This window comes from Garra rufa, chromosome 14, assembly GCF_049309525.1.
Source record: "Garra rufa chromosome 14, GarRuf1.0, whole genome shotgun sequence".
Taxonomy (NCBI): domain Eukaryota; kingdom Metazoa; phylum Chordata; class Actinopteri; order Cypriniformes; family Cyprinidae; genus Garra; species Garra rufa.
The window spans coordinates 35,599,498-35,620,621 of record NC_133374.1 but is presented as its reverse complement, the minus strand read 5'-3'; the positions used below and the strand labels follow the sequence as shown (position 1 = coordinate 35,620,621).

Below are 21,124 nucleotides of genomic sequence, written 5' to 3'. Positions count from 1 at the left end.
ATTTAAAAAAAAACACTATAGATAGTACTCTGACACCATAACTTGTGATTTAAAATATCATTATCACATTGCTAAAACTTCCAGGTCCTGCAGATTTGCTTTATTCAACATCAGGAAGATCAGGCCCTTTCTTTCGGAATATGCTTCACAACTCATTGTTTAAGCTCTTGTTCTGTCCAGAATGGACTATTGCAAATTAGGGTTCTTACACCTTTTCCAAAGTAAAATTTAAGCACTTTTCAAGCACTTTCAAGGTGCATTTTCAAGATTTTCCAGCACTGTGGTAAATTACATGTGCACATACATAAGTTCTTCATTTTAAATCAGATGTTATTGTGCTATTAAAAAACAAATGTCTGGATTACACATAACATCGCATACAGTATACAAATGATATAATTTAAAATATTTAATTAATATAATTTACAGAGCATTTGCACTCATTTCAAAATAACATTCAAAGGCTTTTTAAGACCTGCACAAATAAAAGCAATACTGTGTGAATGGGGTAGGGCAATGTCTATGTTAACATATTAATGACTGGTATAAAATGACTGTAAAAAAAAAAAAATCCTAAACTAAAATTCTAAAACTTGTAAAGTTTTTCACAAATACATTTCACATTTCAGCCTAAAAGTACTAAAAGGTAGTCAAAAGGAAGCTATAAAATTAGTAAAAAAAAAAAAAAAAAAAATGAATTTAACTAGTCCAAATTTAAAATAAAAAAAAAAAACATTTTTTTTTAAATGTGGAAAATCAGATAGGATTCTAAATGTTAATTAAAAATATTCTCAATACACAAATAACAACAAAAAAAATTTCACTATTTACAGTGTATCTGCAGAATTTTTAAATATCAATTTAAGGCAATTTATGACCCTTTTTAAGAGCTGCACAAGTAAAATGAACAGTATGAGTAGGGTTGGACAATGTACGGTAACATATTAAGCCATAAAATGACATGATTTATAATTCAGATTTTCACCAAAAACAAAACATCTTATACAATCGCATTTCAGCCTTTATACCATTAAAAGGGATAAATCAAGTATATAATGTATTATATTTAAAACATAAATATTACTGTCTTATTCCATGGAATGTCTGGATACTGGATTCTGATTGGCTGGCAGGTGTGCAGTAAAACCGTTTAATGCACAGGTAGTCCAGAGCCATATAAAAAGAGAGTTGCGACACGCTTTGATCTCGCCGCCGCACGGTCACGTGGTTCATGGAGCTCTCAATAGTTCCAAACAGCTCCGCGCTGTCAATGTGTTTGAATGGAGTTAAATAGGATAGACAGCAGTTTTACTATATTTGCAGCAATTTCGAGTAATTATTAACACATAATGTGCATTGATTGTGTATTGATAACTTCTCTGAATACGCTTTACAATCGCATTTTATTCTGGGGAGTGATAAAGAGACATAATTAATATGTTCTCATACTCTTTGGCACTCAAATGTGACCAAACACCTTAAGTGTAACTTTTATTCAATTAAATAACTGTAATATATATAGTTAAGTTCTATTTAGTAAATATTTTGAGGAGGTTTTTTTGTACTTAATATGTGCAATAATGATCCTGACCATTTAAAAGACAATATTTTCTAATATAGTATTTAGATTACAGTTAGTGTAATAGTTAAGGTTAAATACATCTGCATGTGTATTTGGACATGATCAAACACTCTTTTTTTATACAGTATGTTTCGATTTAACGATTTAATGTTAAATGAAAAAAAGTAATTTACTCTTGTTTTATGATATTCAAATATACAACATAAGTGAATATTATAAAAGGCAAGCAAAAATGGCATTTAACATAATAGAAAAGATGAAAATAATGTTTAAAAAAACACAAGGCAACGAATTGCATTCAGCATACATTTTTATCGTGTTTCTTGAATGCAGTCTTTACTGAAACTCATTCAACCTCCTACAGTGAGAGAAAGATTGCAGAAAGACTAAAAACATAAAAATATGACAACTAGTATCTGGTTATGGTCGCTATTACGGTGTTTCTCACGTTATCCAGCTGCATTTACAGTTTAACTGTTTATTTTTTAACGATAAACATTAACTATGACACGCTTCATAAAATACCACTATTGGCCAGTTTTTCGAGAGGTCAACTGATGCGTTAAAATGTAAAGAAATGCAGTAATTTCTTCAATATACTTGCGACTGTGCTTGAGAAGCGCTGAAATGAATGGACTTCAATGGAGGAGCTATTGGTTGTTTGGAACTATTGACCGCTCCATGACACGCTTTACTTCCGCATTCCTCAGTTCCTATGGAAGCCTATGGGAGTGTCGCAACTCTCTTTTTATATGGCTCTGAGGTAGTCTAAGTCAGTTTAATCACCGTTCTATATTAATGCGCTGCTTTAATTGATGCACGCAAAAGCACACACAGAGAGAGAGAGAGAGAGAGAGAGAGAGAGAGAGAGAGAGAGATAACTAACTGCAATAACTAGCCAAGATAATATATATAATACTATCTTTTTATTTAATTGAGCTATTATTATAATTTCGTGTACTAAATGTTCTAAATCATTTTCTATGTTGTTGTGATGCTTTGGCAATACAAAATGTACTTTTTTGTCATGCCAATAAAGCTTTCTGAATTGAATTGAATTGAGAGAGAGAGAGATCGCATTGTGCTGTGCACATACATAAACTTCTTGTCAGCGTTTGCCTGCGATCCTTATTAAAATAGCCTAGAAGATACTAGATCACTACATTATATTCCTCAGCAACGGGGCGGTAAAGATGCTGTTTTGAATGAATTGTTGTTTGTAGAGAGAGACGCACAGCATGCAGGCAGGTAACGTTAACGTTACGCACGCACACAACTGTCATCTCTCTTGCCTTCACACTCTCTTGGTCGATCGATAATCTACTGAAACAAATGCTATATTTCATTCAAATAAATGTGATTTTACCGGACTATTTAATCTCCGAGTCTGATTTGAAGCGGCCAGAATGCTAGAGCTGTGTGTCATAACTGACGAAAATAACCGTCTTTTTTTATCCATTCAGTCAAATTTTGCGCTGCAAATATCAATCCTAGTTTTAATTTGTCTGTAACCATGGAATAAGCGGGATAATCAACGGCTTGCCGTGCGTTAAAGGATTTAAAATGCACTTCGCGGAGGCAACCACCCTCCGCTTCGCGTCGGGCGGTTATTAGCCTCCAGGTCGTGCATTTAAAATCCTTTAACGCACGGCAAACCGTTGATTATCCCTTACTTAATTGTTTAGATTTTTAGAAAGCACATTAACTTCTTTCACATTTACAACTGTGTTTGCTGCATAAAAACCTGGGTTGCAGCAATGCTTTTTTGGCAGGTCTTCCAGCCAGTTCTATACAATTAATCAAGAATGCAGCTGCAAGATTAATTGTCAACGAGCCGAAAAAAGCGCACGTCATACCTGTCTTTATCAATTTGCACTGGCTACCAATAGCTGCTTGCATAAAACTCAAGGCATTAATGTTTGCCTACAAAACCACCACTGGCTCTGCACCCCTTTACCTAAATTCATTCCTTCAAACATTATTGTTCCATCCCAAAGAGGCACAAAATCACTTTCACAGACGTTCACATTAAATGTACATATCTGGTGGAATGACCTACCCAACTCAATCTGAACAGTCCTTAAAACATCAAAAATTTGCTAAAAACACATCTCTTCCATCTTTGTTTGACCCTCTAACTCTAGCACCCTCTATTATAATTCTATTCTTACAAAATAAAATAAAAAACACTAGCTTCTCTGTTCTTGTTGTATTCTCTCCATCTATTTTTAGGCCTCTAACACTAGCTTGCTTTTTCTATTCCATCTATTTTCTTTTTATTTATTTTATAATAATAAAAAAAACCTTGCTACGTGTACTGCATTAAGCTAAATGAGACTTGTCATAGCATTTGCATGTTATTGCTCTTTTGTTGATTTTGATTGCTTCCTCTTTAGTAAGTCGCTTTGGATAAAAGCGCCTGCTAAATGTATAAATGTAAATTACTACGTACAGCATTTAATTTAATCTCATTTCAAAGACTTAAAAGCTTAATGAAATTAAAAAAATTTTTATATATATGTTTTTGTAAATGCAGTTTCAGAATCATAAGGAACCACAAAAACAATCATATTTGAATGTTTAATATTAAAACAGAGTGTAAACAGCTGGTTAATACATATTTACAAAGCCTTTGGAAAAAGTTAACTATACATTTTCTGTGAAAAAAAGAAAAGAAAAAAGGATTGCACATCAACATGACAAAGCATAATCAGCACACCAGTGGCAAGCATATCGTGATTCACAGCCTGATGCTTTGGGAAATATTAACACGTCACCATTCAGAGCAACACTCAAAATAACATGGCCATGGAACACCTCTTGGTTAATCTGCGTGGTTGTGGCGGCGTGTAAAACTACGAAAGCATCAAACATCAAGAACTTCACCACAAAACTGAGTACATAATTCAACTGTTTGTTTTACAAAAGTAACACTGTTTTAAAACTGTACATAAAATATCATGGAAGTAATGATTTTTTTTGGGGGGGGGGTCTTTAAAGTATCAAAATAATTGCAAAGTGTATGTGACCAAATACACTCAGGTATTGAAATGTAGTGTAAAAAAAGACCTACCAGACCAGTTTTACAAAAAATTCCAAATATGCATTTACATGTTTATTAAAAAAATGTAAAACCAATACAAGACATTAAGGTTTAAAGGTGCTTATGGGTGCCATTAGAAGTTCATTTTTGCCAAAAACTAATAATGGGAACTGAGCAGTTACTCCAGTGAGGCCTGTGCTCCTTTTTCAGTCATTCGCAGTAAGAGCATCTCTGAATACTTCTCCAGGAGGGCCACAGTCCTGTCGTCCCGGAGTTGACGGCCAGGAGAGTCCTCTGGTACGGGACGGGCGCTTCGGGTTAAGGGCCGTGTCTCTTGTGGGCACAGGGAGTTCAACTCGCTCTGTACACCCACAAACACCTCCTGCAAAATACCTTTCATCTGCTCCTGCTGTTCAGACAACTCTGGGATGGAGCGTAACTACAGAGACGGGGAGAGAGAAAGGGTTTTACCATTAGATGGGTTTAAAGGGTTAGTTCACCCAAGAATTTAATTCGGTCATTAATTACTTTAACTGTACAATTCTTCCTCTGCATCACCCTAGCACCATTTTGGAGAGCATGCAAAACAATGCACGCTGCTGACGTAGAGCCAGGGTTCCCACACCTTGGTCAACTTCAAATTCAAGAACCAAGGTTGCATTGTGTTCCCTTGTAAGATGCATTGTTTACACAGTTTTCATGCGTCAAACTAGGACTGTGCAATTAATCGAAATTCAGTTTCGCTTTCAGCTTCAAACGATCACGCAAATACAGTAATCAAGATGAAACGTTAATGTGCCTAATTTGACATGCAAATCAGCAAAATTATGTAACGTTGACTTTCATAAAACGGGACGTGCTTGATTTATTAATGTTTCTTTGAAGTTGTGTTTTTATTAAAAGTGCGAAAGAACTTGCGCTGTTCTGTGTATGCGCTCAAAGACGGAGCAGAACACGGACATGTGAAGTTATCTTTTAGCTCAAGGTGTGCGCCTAAACGGTCAAATAGACAGAAATATATATTACAAAACCCTCGTTTTGTAATATATTTGTGTGTATTTGACCGTTTAGGCTTGGTGATTATTCATGTGTTCTGTGCTTAATATTAATAAAACTTAAAAATACAAAGAGAAAAATCACTCACTGCTTTTGTAGTTTTAATAAGAAAGAAAGCACGTTTAATTCTTACAGTGAAGACGCGGTTTTATTTTACATTCAAATAATTGCATTCAATTTCTGTAGTAGGCTGTTAGAGTACTTTAGACTTGCATAAAAGTTTTTTTTTTTTCAGAAAAAAGCCACGTTCTTTTTTTTTTTTCATTTGTATCTTCTTTTCTGTTGTATTGCCATCTTTAAATTAATCACTAATACATAGATTTGGATCCAGTCCAAACGTGTTAAATAACCGTGATCACAATATTGACCAAAATAATCGGGACTATGATTTTTGCCATAATCGAGCAGCCCTATGTCAAACACAACTATGCATTTTTTTTTTTTTTTTGGCCATATGACAGATCTGATATTCTATTTGCATATTTCTGTTTTGCATAAAACTGAAGAATATTAGTACATCCTACTGTATTCTAAACTGATCTCATATCAGAAGAGCTTAGGCTCATGTAGCCACAAGTTTTACAGCAGGTTCTGCACCTGGCCTAGTGATGGTTCTTTGGACCTCTGGCAAGCAATTCTTTGTAATCTTCTTCGGTGAGCCAAATATCTTGAAACTTGCATCCAGGCATCACGTTTTGGCGGTTTCAGACTATTTTTGCAATGTTTCACGATGTGTTTGTGAAACATTGAGGTACCACCACAGTAGTTGTGTGTGTGCGTGAATGTCGTGGCAAAGTACCTCACGCAAAATCCGCCCAATTGCTACTCAAAACTAGCCCAATTGCATTTCGAGAGGGTTACCCCAGTAAAAATGGCATTTCAGGGGGTAAAATACAAGGTTTTTTTTGCAGGGTTCCCCTGGTAAAATTAACATTGCAGAGGCTAAAAATTTCGCTTCAACCCGCAGACATGGAAAACAATGGCAACCCTGGTAAAGTAGCCCAATTCCATGGGAAAACCGCAGACTTGGCAACACTGCTCACACGCGAAACACTTATACGTATATTTATCAAGTAAACTAGTATGCATAGGCGAAATAACACATTAGCGGACCGGAGGGAATAATATAGAATTTTTTTTCCAGAAAACTTCTTGCACAAAATAAATTCAAGCACCATCAAGGACCTGTTGACTATGCATTTTTATTTTCGAAAACTTTCCAGGGCTTTTTTCAGATTTCACAAACTTAAGTTTTCTCGTAGCTTAATAAAATTATGATTGAACCACTGATATCTTGACTATTTTATAGATGTTTTTGGTACCTTTCTGGCCTTGAATGTGAAAGGACCCTTGCTGTTCTATGGAGGGTCAGAGAGCTCTTGGTGCTCCTAAACATATCTTAATTTGTTTTCTTTAGACGAATGCAGGTCTTACGTGTTTGGAACAACATGAGGGAGAGTAATTAATGACAGAATTTTTATTTTGGGGTGAACCAACCCTTTAAGGTTTTATGGTAAGGTTAAGCTACGGCAGGCACTTTCTTTTACTTCGTAATAGAATCTCTATAGAAAAATGAACAATTCTGTACCAACTGAATTCAAGTTAATTCATTTTTTTCATTTCTATTTTTATATAGTTGGACCAGTTTCTACACACACTTACAAACACACACTACGGTTTAAAAGGACTTTTTCTTTTCAGTGTTAAAAACGGTTGATTCTTTCATGCAAAGTTCAAAAGTACAGCCTTTAATCAGTAAAGATGTTTTTTTTTTCTCCATATAATTTAATGCATACAAAAAAGGACTGACCCCAAACTTAGTCCACTAACTGTTAGTCGACAAGTAGAGGATTGGTTGACCAAAATTTGATACGTTGCAGAAAAAAGAAAAAAAAAATCCACAGGAAGTGGTGAAGTCACACAGTCCATCATGGACAGATCGTAAACGGCTGGTCTGTGGTAAATATAGTACATCGGGAAGGACATCCAAACACTCACTTATTTATCGACCTCAAATATGGCTTTTTATCTAAGCTAAACATGCTCCCTGCAAGACAGATAGAGGCGCCTGTACGGTCATTTGCTTTGCAAATTCACATTTTTGGTAATACAGATAAGAATACATCTTTCGAATCTGTAAAGACTGTTTATTTGTGTGCACTCACAATAACAACGGAATGTTTCGCTTTTGTAAAATAATGAAAGAAAACAGGATGCGCTTTCTGCCATCACAGTCACTTTGAACTTGAGTGCGAAACTAGGGATGCACCGAAATAAAAATGACAAAATTAACAAAATTACACACTAAGCCGAAGGCCAATTACCAAACACAGGTTTTTGTGTTTTCCCATATTAAATTAGTAAAACATTAATGCAGTCTCCTTGCTGTTTTTCCCTGACATAGTCATAATTAAATCTGCTGGTGCGCTGTGGCAAAGTTTTTTGCGCGCACTTGAGCGCTTATTAGGCTCATTAATTAAAAGCTCATTATTATGATTTAAATGGTTTATTAATAAACATGCGACTAATTGTTGATTAATTCTTAAAATGAACGACTACTTAAAAAAAAAAAAAAAAAAAAAAACTTTAGTCAAGGGCAGCCCTAAAAGGTCATTGGCATTATTCTTTTTAAAGGTGAATATGTTAGAGCTATTGTTAACTATTGTTTTCTTTTTTTAAATTAACCTTAATTTTTTCCTAGGCAACTAAGTGAAACTTAGGATGAAGTACTAAAATTAAAACTAGATGGAAAAAAAAAAAAGTAAAGATCAGAGAGAAGAAATAAAATTGAAAATGTAGTCCATTTTCCCTGACAGAGGTACAGATTCATAAATCACCTTGTTATAAAAGCCAGTTGCTTTATGGATGCTCTGCCAGAGTTCATTCACCATCTCTTTACACATCTGGACACTCAACGACTCTGCAGAAAATCCTAACGGGACAAAACACATATTTAGTCATATTCTGATCAAAAGCAAGTTATGAAAACAGATTAACCCAACTGGAAAAGCCAATATTCTGGTTAGTAGAAATGTGAATCGCACTGTCAGTGTGTTAACTCTACACACATTTACGGTATATGCAAGTATTCATATGCCTGATTACTATGGTAGTAACTATAGAACACTATGGAACACCTCTAATAAAAAGGTCATGGTCAACAACTTCCTTGCTACTTAAATGCATTCCAGCATGTACTAGGAGAAAAAAAGTACCTTTGTCCTCTCCAACGCAGTCATTTCCTGTAGAATCCTCTCTTTCTAGAGTTACTGATTTAGTCATGGAGATCTGATTGCAGGTGGCCTGTGTAGTCCCACATGACTTCGTAAACTGCAGGTCTTCAACCCCAGAATGCCTGGTTTCTGACACTGTGGTGCTCCTGGCAAACATTTCGGACCCTGTTGAGAACCTGCTTGAAGTCTTAGAAACCAAGCTCTGCTCAATATTAATGATCTGCTTCCGACACTCCTTCCCCAGTGACCGCATCTCTGTGGGCGTCACCAGAGCCTGCCGACGTGGAGACTCGGGACGTTCGACTTTCCCTAGACGGCTCTTGAGTGACACCGGTGACAGACTGGCACGATTGGGGCCGGCGAGGTCCAATCGAAGAGCTGCCCGGGCACTGTGGTTACCCAAGGCAGGAGAAGAGAGAGCTGGTGTTGGATGAGACGGTTCAGAGGAAGAGGGAACAATGTTCTCTTTGCTTTGGCCCACAGTTAGGTCCAATGACCAAGACGGGGCGTTTAACTGCATTTCCTCGGATGTACACGTGCTCAAACTCTCCACAGAGTTGCTCTGGGTTACCTTCGCACGGGAGCTTGCGGTGGGACCCATGTAGCTTTGGCGGGTACGCATAACAGATGTGTCACACACACTGCTGATGGATTTGGTGGTGAGAATGCCTGCAGTGTTGACAGTATTATGAGCTTTGGATTGATAGTTCTTGTTTGTGATTTCTGAAACGACATATTGTTTAGAAGTTCAGAAACTTAAAGGAAGTAAAATCCAAATGTCATTTTTAAAACCAGTAGTTTAACCCCTATTGCACAAAGATAACCAAGGATGTGCACAAACTAAAAAGAGAGCAAAACAAGGATGAAAACACCAAGACACCCATGTGAAACCAATCTGATTTGGTCATTTGATAATTTGCCCAGACATTAATAACCACCCAACACAATCTCACGCACCTCCCAGAGCATTTTTCCAGCGTAAAAAAGATACGTTTTTGCCAGATTTCCGAGCAGCCACTGAACGCTTCTTGGTAACTGGAGGACAAGATTTCAGCATACAGATTCAATTATGATTCAGAAGTATATTTAAAATTACGGCACCTCATGGGGACCGATATGTTGAAATCACATGATAGTCAGATACTACTGTCAAGGCCCTGATATAGTTCAAGAGAAAATCAGTCAGTTGAGGTCAGATGAGAATCAAACATGAACACACCTCTTATAGAAGCTAAAGTTTGATTGTATTTTTTCATGTTTAATAATGCAAAGCTGCTGCCTTTAAAGCAATCTTTGTATAAAGAGCTACATAAATGATAGACATGACTGAAGCATCGATTGCAGAGCTGGTGCAAACATCTAGGTATGATCAGATGTTTTTTTGCAGTGTGTGGTGTTGGAATGTTTAAATGAAAATACTGTTAGTATTTCAGGGGCCTTTAACCTCCCCGTTATGGGACACTTTTACTTAAAGAAAATTAAATGCATTCTATTTACAGGTAACTACACATACCACTTTTGTCATTCTCCTCAATGCTTTCACTGTTGTTTGAAAGAACCTTGGACTTGTCCTTAAAAGCAGAAGAAAAAGAGAAAAATTAACCCAAGGCAAAGTCCCACAGACAATAAGACAATTCTGAACGCTTTTGTTTCTATTAACATAATAAATGATGTTCCTATTAAATATTAAGAAAAGAGAAAAGAAAAAAGGAGAAAGAAAGAAAGAAAGACAGAAAGAAAGGGAAAATAGAAGAAAAAAGAAAGAAAGAGGAAAAAAAGAAAGAGAAAGAAATAAAGTAAGAAAGAAAGAAAGGGAAAAAAGAAAAAAGAAAAAGGGAAAAAGATAGAGAAAGAAAGGAGGAAAAAAGAAGAAAGAAAGAGAAAGAAAGAAAGAAAGGGAAAAAAGAAAAAGAAAAAAAGAAGAGAGGAAAAAGAAAGAAAGGGAAAAAGAGAGAAAGAAAAAAGAAAGAAAGAGAGAAAGAAAGAAAGAGAAAAAAGAAAAAGAAAGAAAAGAAAGAAAGAAGAAAGGAGGAAAAAAGAAAGAAAAAGAAAGAAAGGGAAAAAAGAAAAAGAAAAAGAAAAAAGAAAGAAAGAAGAGAGAGAGGAAAAAAGAAGAAAGAAAGAAAGAAAGGGAAAAAGAAAAAGGGGAAAAAATAGAGAAAGAAAGGAGGAAAAAAGAAGAAAGAAAGAAAGAAAGAGAAAGGAGGAAAAAAGAAGAAAGAAAGAAAAAAAAGAAGAAAGAAAGAAAAAGAAAGAAAGGGAAAAAGAAAAAGGGAAAAAGATAAAGGGAAAAAGATAGAGAAAGAAAAAAGAAAAAAAGAGAGAAAGAAAGAAAGAGAAAAAAGAAAAAGAAAGAGAAAGAAAGAAGAAAGGAGGAAAAAAGAAGAAGAAAAAAGAAAGAAAGAGAGAAAGAAAGAAAGAGAAAGAAGAGAAAGAAAGAAGAAAGGAGGAAAAAAGAAGAAAAAAAGAAAGAAAGGGAAAAAAGAAAAAGAAAAAAGAAAGAAAGAAGAGAGAGGAAAAAAGAAGAAAGAAAAAAAGAAAGAAAGAAAGGGAAAAAGAAAAAGGGAAAAAAATAGAGAAAGAAAGAAAGAAAGAAAGAAAGAAAGAAAGAAAGAAAGGAGGAAAAAAGAAGAAAGAAAGAAAGAAAGAGAAAGGAGGAAAAAAGAAGAAAGAAAGAAAAAGAAAGAAAGGGAAAAAGAAAAAGGGAAAAAAATAGAGAAAGAAAGAAAGAAAGAAAGAAAGAGAAAGGAGGAAAAAAGAAGAAAGAAAGAAAAAAGAAGAAAGAAAGAAAAAGAAAGAAAGGGAAAAAGAAAAAGGGAAAAAAATAGAGAAAGAAAGAAAGAAAGAAAGGAGGAAAAAAGAAGAAATAAAGAAAGAAAGAGAAAGGAGGAAAAAAGAAGAAAGAAAGAAAAAAGAAGAAAGAAAGAAAGGGAAAAAGAAAAAGGGAAAAAAATAGAGAAAGAAAGAAAGAAAGAAAGAAAGAAAGAAAGGAGGAAAAAAGAAGAAAGAAAGAAAAAAAGAAGAAAGAAAGAAAGAAAAAGAAAGGAGGAAAAAAGAAGAAAGAAAGAAAAAAAGAAGAAAGAAAGAAAGAAAGAAAAAAAGAAGAAAGAAAGAAAAAGAAAGGAGGAAAAAAGAAGAAAGAAAGAAAAAAAGAAGAAAGAAAGAAAGAAAAAAAGAAGAAATAAAGAAAGAAAAAAAGAAGAAATAAAGAAAGAAAGGAAAAAAGAAAGGGGAAAGAAAGAAAGAAGAAGAGGAAAAAGGGAAAAAGATAAAAGAAAAAAGAAGAAAGAAAGAAAGAAAAGAAAAAAGAAAGGGGAAAGAAAGAAAGAAGAAGAAAGGGAAAAAGAAAAGGGAAAAGATAAAAGAAAAAAGAAGAAAGAAAGAAAAAGAAAGAAATGAGAAAGACAGAAAGAAAGAAAGAAAACAGAAAAAGAAAGAAAGGAGAAAGACAAAGAAAAAGAAAGGAGGAAAAAAGAAGAAAGAAAGAAAAAAAGAAGAAAGAAAGAAAAAGAAAGAAAGAAAGAAAGAGAAAAAAGAAAGAAAAAAGAAAGAAAGAAAGAAAGAAAGAAAGAAAGAGGAAAAAAGAGAAAGAAAGAAAGAAAGAAAGAAAGAAAGAAAGAAAGAAAGAAAGAAAGAAAAAAGAGAAAAAAGAGAAAAAGAGAAAAAAGAAAGGGAAAAGAAAGAAAGAAGAAGAAAGGGAAAAAGAAAAAGGGAAAAAGATAAAGAAAGAAAAAAGAAGAAAGAAAGAAAAAGAAAGAAATGAGAAAGACAGAAAGAAAGAAAGAAAACAGAAAAAGAAAAAAGAAATAAAGAAAGAAATGAGAAAGACAGAAAGAAAGAAAACAGAAAAAGAAATGAGAAAGACAGAAAGAAAGAAAGAAAGAAAATAGAAAAAGAAAAAAAGAAAGAAAGAAAATAGAAAAAGAAAAAAGAAAGAAAGAAAGAGGAAAGAAGAAAGAAAGAAAGGAAAAAAAGAAAGAAAGGGAAAAAATAAAAAAGGGAAAAAGAAAAAGGGAAAAAGATAGAGAAAGAAAGAAAGGAGGAAAAAAAGAAAGAAAGGGAAAAGGAAAAAAAGAAAGGGAAAAAGAAAGAAAGAAAGAAAGAAAGAAAGAAAGAAAGAAAGAAAGAAAGAAAGAAAGAAAGAAAGAAAGAAAGAAAGGGAAAAAAAGAAAAAGAAAAAAGATAGAAAGAAAGAAAAGAAATGAGAAAGACAGAAAGAAAGAAAATAGAAAAAGAAAAAAGAAAGAAAGAAAGAGGAAAAAAGAAAGAAAGGAGGAAAAAAGAAAAAGGGAAAACGATAAAAGAAAGAAAGAAATAAAAAAGAAAGAAAGAAAGAAAGAAAGAAAGAAAGAAAGAAAGAAAGAAAGAAAGAAAGAAAGAATTTGAAATGCTCTTTATTACAAAATCACATAAACAAGAACTCAAAAGAAAATCATCACCTCAACAAAAAAAGAAACTACAGGAAATGTGAAAAAACTAATTCACTTTCAATCACAGAACATAATGCTCCTTTAAAACACCATTTTTGTTCAAAAGACAGAAGATCATCCATAGCTTTGTAAAATTTAAAATCGATCAACACTCTAGATTTTACAAAAGCTGAAAACAAGACAGTAACATTTTGCCCAGGTTTCTGTTCAATCTTATTTTTCCTGCTACAATAAATAGCCAACTTAGCTTGACCCAGAATAAAATTCAGTAATTGGCAAGCAACACGTCTTTTTTGAGCATACTTAATGCCCAAAATAAAAATTTCCTTAGAAAACATTTCACTAAAACACTCAAAAATGTTCCCTAATACAGTAAATAAAAACATTAGTCTAGAACACTCCAAAAAAGCATGGAAAACAGTTTCTCTACTAGAACAAAAGGGGCATTCAGAGCTCAAGAAAGAAAGAAAGAAAGAAAGAAAGAAAGAAAGAAAGAAAGAAAGAAAGAAAGAAAGAAAGAAAGAAAGAAAGAAAGAAAGAAAGAAAGAAAGAAAGAAAGAAAGAAAGAAAGAAAGAAAGAAAGAAAGAAAGATTTTTTTTAGTACTCTATTAATCAATGTTTATGTTTATATGTGTGTTTATATGAATACAGCTATTGTGATTTATCATAAATCTTGGATTACACTGCTGGACTTGTGTAGATTACATTTAGGATGCAGTGTTACGATTTCAGTGGAGCATACTTTCAGGGGAGGAACAGAAATTATTCAGGTTTCATTGCATATCTCCACTTGTGTTTTGAAAATGAACAATACACCTTTGTGGGTTTGGAAAGACTAGAGGGTGAGTAAATGACAAATTTCCTTTTTAGGTGAACTAACCTCTTGAAGAGTCATTTTAGAGATGTTAACATGTAAAGGCTGCACATAACAGAACAACAACGGCATCACTTTTTTTTCCTCTTGAGATAAACGCCACAGAATGACATTTCAGTGTTTAGTCTAAATTGTGACCGGTATAAACAACCACTGGGATAATATTGTGTACGTCATCCAGAGTACATTATTCATGAGCATAAGCATCATACCACTGTTTGGTCGAGGTTTAGACAGCCATCACTGGACTCATCCGGTATACTGGGCAGGCAGGCTGCAGGCCGGCAAGCAGCACTCGTCCCAATAGTGCTGAAACAGCAGATAGAAAAGAAATGTACAATGTCATCCACACTATGACACACTACAACATGTAATTGCACAGACACTTCACTTAATTTAAATCTCAAAAAAGGAAGGAAAGGATTACACATGCAAAGTCATTTATCTCTATTACAGTTTGAACAAGAGAGTCAGGATGTGGGACAGATGCTGATGTTGACTCACCGAAAGCGGCTCTGAAAGCGGGAAAGGAAGCGTGTGGAGATACTAAGACGAGGATTGAGGAAGTTACTCTCCGTTGTGGGCTGCAGACCGCTCAAGTCTGTGTTGAACTTTTCTACGAGAGTTTCCACAACAGATAAGATCAGCAATAATATTTCACCATCGTCTTTACATTTTAGCAAACTGTGATTATTTTTTGTTTCCTCTTTAATTTATATCTAAAATCTTGTTTCTGTATTGGAACAGATTTAGGAAAAAAAAAAAAAAAAAAAAGACTACATCACCTGCTCACCAATGTAATTTGTTTTTGCTAAAAACTCTATTTGGCCATTTAAACTGTATTTGGCTTTACTCTGTAACTTTTTTTCAGAAGACATTTTTAACAGAGTTTAAATTAGCACAATATCTAATAAAACATACTTAACGGATAAATGGATTCGGCAGTGAGAACACGTTGAAGGATGTTAATCAAGTATTAAAAATGTGTTTTCAAAGAGCTAATATAAAACATCACAATAATCCACATGTCTCCAGTGGAGCAAAAAGCTGTGTGTTTTTAAGAAATAAATCCATCAATATAGCAGTTTTTAACTTCAACACTGCAAAAAATGCTTGTCTCTTACTTCGACTGTTTTAGTCTTGTTTCCAGCCAAAATATCTAAAAATCCTTAATTCAAGAAGGATTTTCTAGACGAGTAAATATTATTTTCTTGTTTTTTAGAAGAAAAAAAAAAAAGTCAAAATTAAGTGCGATTTTGCTTGAAACAGGCAAAATAATCTGCCAATGGGGTAAGAAAAATAATCTAGTTTTCTGTTTGAAATTAGTTTTTGCTTATGCCACTGGCAGATTATTTTGCTTATTGTAAGCAAAAACCCACTTAATTTTGACTTGCTTCCAGCCAAAATATCTAAAAATTAAGGAAAAATTATGTTCTTGTTTTTAGAAAAAAACAAGACAAACAAATCTAAGTAAGAAAAGCATTTTTTTTTTGCAGTGAAACCGTTGCTTCCAGTTAAAATAGAATTTAATAATATTGCTTTCTTCAGTGAAAAAGCCTTATTGCCTGAATCAGGAGAGAGATATGATCAAGACCAAGTGCTGTTCATAAGTGAAGTCAAAAATGTTCTAAACAAATGTAGTTTGATGTGATAGGACAACAGGGGATGGACTTTTTCACTGGAGGAAGTGTTAATATGAATTAGTATTTTGTCCAGAAGTGACAGTTAACATGCTTTAATGACGGATTTATTTCTTACTAACAGTGTTGTTTTCGTCGATGACGAATTCATTTCGTTGACGCCACTTTTTTTCATGACGATAACAACACGATGACGAGATAAAAATGGCTCGTTGATGACTAAAACATGACGAGACGTGTGTGAGTTTTTGTTGACGAGACGAGAATAGACGAAAACGTTAGTGGGTGGTCCGTCAGACGTTTAAAATGCATGACATTTCTGCTTATTGTGCATGCCAATCAAAACCTAAAACGTATCTGCCGCTATGGCAAGCCGTTTTAGCATTAAATACTCTTTGCCATACTAGTATGGCAAGCCGTTTTAGCATTCCATCCTTGTTTGTCTTCTGTTTTAAAACATAAAATTATTGTAATTATTGGTGAAAATAGTCGATCCGGAAGCTCACATTGTGTTGAACTATAGATCTGCTATTTTCAGAACTTACAAGTGACACTACCCAACAGCAAAATACTTACTGACCTACATTAATTTGTTAAAAGCCTACTTTTTCCCCTTTTTGACTAAAACCTTTTTGACTTTTCGTCGACTAAAATTGGACTAAAACTATCACATATGTGACCCTGGATGACAAAACCAGTCATAAGGTTAAATTTGACAAAACTGAGATTTATACATCATATGAAAGCTCAATAAATAAGCTTTCTATTGATGTATGGTTTGTTAGGATAGGACAATATTTGACCGAGATACATCTATTTGAAATCAAAAATCTGAGGATGCAAAAAAATCAAAAAGACTGAGAAAATCACCTTTAAAGTTGTCCATATTAGGTTCTTAATGCATATTACAAATCAAAAATTACATTTTGATATGTTTACAGTAGGAATTTTACAAAAAAATCTTCATGGAACATGAACTTTACTTAATTTCTTAATGATTTTTGGCATAAAATAAAAATCTAAAATTGACCCATGCAATGTATTTTTGGCTATTGCTACAAATATACCCCAGCGACTTAAGACTGGTTTTGTGGTCCAGGGTCACATATAGAAGTGACTAAAATTTGACTAAAACTAATAAGCATTTTAGTCCAAAAGACTAAGACTAAAGCTAAGATGGTTGTCAAAAACAACACTGCTTACTAACATGCAGCTTTTCACGTCACATCATTTTAAATCACTGAATCATTCATTCAGTTGATGAATCATTATCTGCCCTAAATAGTATTGAAAATGACTAATATTTTGACTTGAAAAACCAAAAAGCCTAAAATCTCAAAGTTGACAGGTGCATGAAAAAAAAAAAAAAAAAAAAAAAAAAAAAAAAAAAACAGCATTTTTGCCTGCAGTGTCTCCCCTTAAATGCAACAAACTCCAGCAGGATAATGTAAATAAAAAAACAATGCGTTTTATAAAATAGTGTTTCATGTCCTCAGACCGGACAAACCTGTATAGTGCATTACATGCATTATGTCTACTAAACATGACGTTTCCAATAAAATGTTAACTTTCATTAACAGCTGAAGTTGCAAACATCTCCTACCATTAGCAGCCACACCCAGGGTGTCAAAATGTTGGCGAAGCAAAGTTCCTGAATCTTCGTCATCGTCCTCCTCTTCAACTCCTGAGCTTCCTGTGGAGCTCACCTGACTGAGGGAGTCTGTGTCCTCTACAAAAGCAACAAAACAGATAAAGTAACATCAACAGGTGGACCTATAACTCTTCATATCTGCTACCAGCATTTTACTACATTAGGCAGGTTCATACTCTACAGCACTCCAAACACAACATGTAATAAGACTTACGGTCATGGGGCTGGTCGCTATGGGAGGCCGGGCTCTCAGCCGAACAAGCGCTATCTGGGCTTAGCTCCTCTTCTTCTGGGTCATCACCTGCACCCTCACACAGAGCTTTAACATCAAACTCTCTGCATTGAGGAAAAAAAGGATTACTCAATAAGAGAAAAATGCTGACTACTAGGGACTTTTTATATAGTTTACTCTGTACATAAAGTGAAACTGGACTTTGTACACAGTTGAAGTCAAAGGTTTACATACACCTTGCAGAATCTGCTGCAAAATGTTCATTTTACCAAAATAAGAGGGATCATACAAAATGCATGTTATTTTTTATTTAATACCGACCTGAATAAGATATTTCACATAAAAGACCTTTACATATAGACCACAAGAGAAACAGCTGAATTTATAAAAATGACCCCTTTCAAAAGTTAACATGCATTTGATTCATAATACTGTATTGTTCATAAGTGCCTTGCTTGTCCTGAACAGTTAAAATGTCCGTTGTTCTTCAAAAAAAATCTTTCAGGTCCCACAAATTCTTTGGTTTTTCAGCATTTGTGTGTATTTGAACCCTTTCCAACAATGACAGTGATTCTGAGATCCATCTTTTCACACTGAGGACAACTGAGGGACTCATATGCAACTATTACAGAAGGTTCAGATGCTCACTGATGCTTCAGATGGAAACTCAATGCATTAAGAGCCAGGGTAGAATGTAAAGATCAGGGTAAAGTATCTTATTTTTTCTTCTGGGGAACATGCAAGTATCTTCTGTAGCTTCTGAGGGGCAGTATGAAATGGAAAAAAAATAAGATTTAGGCAAAATAAATATGTACACATCCTCATTCTGGTCAAAAGTTTACACTCCCCAGCTCTAAATGCATAGTTTTGTTTTGTTTTCTGAAGCATCAGTGAGCGTTTAAACCTTCTGTAATAGTTGCATATGAGTCCCTCAGTTGTCCTCAGCGTGAAAAGATGAATCTCAAAACCAGTCATTGTTGAAAAGAGTTCAAACACAAAAAAATGCTGAAAAACCAAAGAATTTGTGGAACCTAAAGGACTTCTGAAGAACAGCAGGCAGAAAAAAATAAAAATAAAAAAACAGCTGTGGATCATTCAGCTAACAACCAATATGAAAAACAGCAAGGGTATATACACTTTTGAAAAGGGAATTTATCAATTTAACTATTATTTTCTCTTGTATATGTAAACTTTTTCTTAAGTCAGTACTAAATTAAAAAAAAAAAAAAAAAATGCATTTTGTATGATCCTTCTTATTTTGGTAAAATGCAAAAAATTGCAGATTCTGCGAGGTTTATGTAAACTTTTGGCTTGGTTGGTCCCATTCACAGGTCAATTCCAGGACATCAACCTCTCATAAATTGCGTGCAAAAGAGAAGAAGAAAAAAAAAAAATGTAACTTGTGGAGGGACAGGTGACTGTCACATCAAGCAACCACTGGGATACCTCAGGGCTTGATGCTTGGCCCCTTCTCTTTTCGGTACACACTACAATGCTAACAAACTAGACTGCAGCATTTCTCATATTGCTGGATAAGTATCTGCTAAATGAATAAATGTAAAAACACCTACTCCCTAAATAGAAAATTTCCAAGCCAGATATAATTACAAGCAATTTACCCTTCTCCAGTGGACAGAGCAGTGCTGTTGGCTGGGTACAAAATGTAGCCAGTCTTCTCTGGTGAGCTGAGCTCTGGAAGGAAGTTCTCTTCTCCATGTGGCAACTGCAGAAAACCTGGCCCTTGGAGCGAAGAGCTAAACCCATCCTGGGAATCCTATAAAATATAAACAAACATTTTCATTATTTCAATTAAGAGACCAGACGATTACTTGAATACAATTATTAGTGAGGCCTTTTTTTTTTTTTTTTTCTCATTGTGAAGGCACTCACCAGGGTATCCACAGGATTTTTAAGCTCAAATTTAAAACTTTAAAAGCTTTAAGACCTGCATGAGTAAAATTAATACCATAGCAGGGTAGAGCAATGTCTATGGTAACATATTATACTTTAAAATGACTGTAAAAGGCATGATTTACAGTTCAGATACAGTATTAGTATTACATTTTTAGATTTTATCAATTATATTAAATATATATTTAGTTACTTTGATTATTATCTTATTGTTATCTTAATTGTGTAGATTTCTATAATGCATTATCTTCTTGACGATCCACCAGTTCACATTTACAACTCTGCCTGTTTGCAGTGTAAAAACAGCCTTATTGGAAATGCAAATTCATTGTCTGCCAGCAGGTGGCGCTTTCGGAACAGCAGAAATATTGCGGTTCTCCCGGTAACAGCAAATTTAAGACCTCTTGATATCATAAATAAGACTTATGGCCTTGAATTTGATACAACTACAATTAAGTCTTTAGACATTTTAAGGACCCACAGAAACCCTGACTCACAAAGGGACATTTCTACAAAATATTGAGAGGCTGGGCATGACTAGAAAATACATGCAGCAAAAATTCTAAAACTCCTTGACACTTTTAGGACTGGACATCAACATTCTTAAAAGTACCTTTAAAGTCCTTTAAGGCCCATTCAAAGCACTAGTGACACACAACAACATCCCAATTATTTTCAATAAAAGCTGGTGACTTCTAGCTGGTTGTAGGCATGTCCAGCAACTTGGCTTAGTTGAGAAATGTCTAACTTTAAGCAGATGAAAAACAACATTCAGAAGCGATAAAAGATAGGAAGACTGTTTTGGGAGCTTGAACGTCACAAGTACAGGCAAGAAAGGACAGATAATTAATTGCGCAATTTCACCGTTCTATATAATTTGTAAAAAACAAACCTGGCACTAGGTTTGTTACTACACCCACAAGCAGCTTCACAGTTTAGGGACTACTGACATACAGCATTGCTGGCATAACCTTTTAGATGAGCTTCAAATCTGTTTCTTCTTCAGAAAAGATTTAACTTTACATAGATAACTTACACTGCAAATTTTTTCTTCCTCCTCTAGATCACCACAGTCAACATCTTCATCCAGCAGACTGTCCAAACTCTGTGGGTGAAAGTGAGAGTCTCCCTCAAACTCTTCCTCACCCATGGCTCTGCTAGGAGTATGTGAGAGGGGAAGCTGCATGCTCTTCATCTCCAGTACTGTGCGGATGGCTAGTGGATCAGATTGCACTGCCCAGCGTCCCTGTGGCTGGTACTGAGATGTATTAGCTACACCAGTACCATCATTTTCACCTCCTCCACCCTGTTACAACCAAGTGATCCATTAGTTATGAAAGAACACAATATGCAAATATAGCTGCAAGCAGCAATTACGGGGCCAAGCACACCAAAGGGAAAATGAGGAGCCAAGCGTGGCATGGAGCACCAGACCAACTGCAACAATGAGTAAAGGAAGCCATTTTAAGAT

At 34.6% G+C, this 21,124-nt stretch overlaps 2 protein-coding genes across 3 annotated transcripts in view; both read right to left on the bottom strand.

The window, feature by feature from the left end:
• atg16l2 (ATG16 autophagy related 16-like 2 (S. cerevisiae)) overlaps positions 1–317 on the bottom strand; it is a 12,048-nt gene extending 11,731 nt beyond the window's left edge. The window contains exon 1 of the mRNA XM_073817383.1: positions 305–317. Within this exon, the coding sequence (XP_073673484.1) occupies positions 305–317 (13 nt within the window). The remainder of the gene's footprint in view (positions 1–304) is intronic.
• Positions 318–4,148: 3,831 nt separating this feature from the next.
• Positions 4,149–21,124, bottom strand: part of wdr62 (WD repeat domain 62) — a 40,461-nt gene continuing 23,485 nt past the window's right edge. The window contains exons 22-32 of one of the 2 annotated variants that reach the window (XM_073818382.1): positions 20,690–20,959; positions 19,362–19,516; positions 17,725–17,846; positions 17,463–17,588; positions 14,724–14,835; positions 14,432–14,528; positions 10,428–10,485; positions 9,872–9,949; positions 8,897–9,637; positions 8,519–8,613; positions 4,149–5,064 (exon numbers count right to left, since the gene is read on the bottom strand). In XM_073818382.1, the coding sequence (XP_073674483.1) occupies positions 4,804–5,064; positions 8,519–8,613; positions 8,897–9,637; positions 9,872–9,949; positions 10,428–10,485; positions 14,432–14,528; positions 14,724–14,835; positions 17,463–17,588; positions 17,725–17,846; positions 19,362–19,516; positions 20,690–20,959 (2,115 nt within the window). In that variant the 3' untranslated portion in view covers positions 4,149–4,803. The remainder of the gene's footprint in view (positions 5,065–8,518; positions 8,614–8,896; positions 9,638–9,871; positions 9,950–10,427; positions 10,486–14,431; positions 14,529–14,723; positions 14,836–17,462; positions 17,589–17,724; positions 17,847–19,361; positions 19,517–20,689; positions 20,960–21,124) is intronic. The other variant, XM_073818383.1, reaches the window with a different exon arrangement.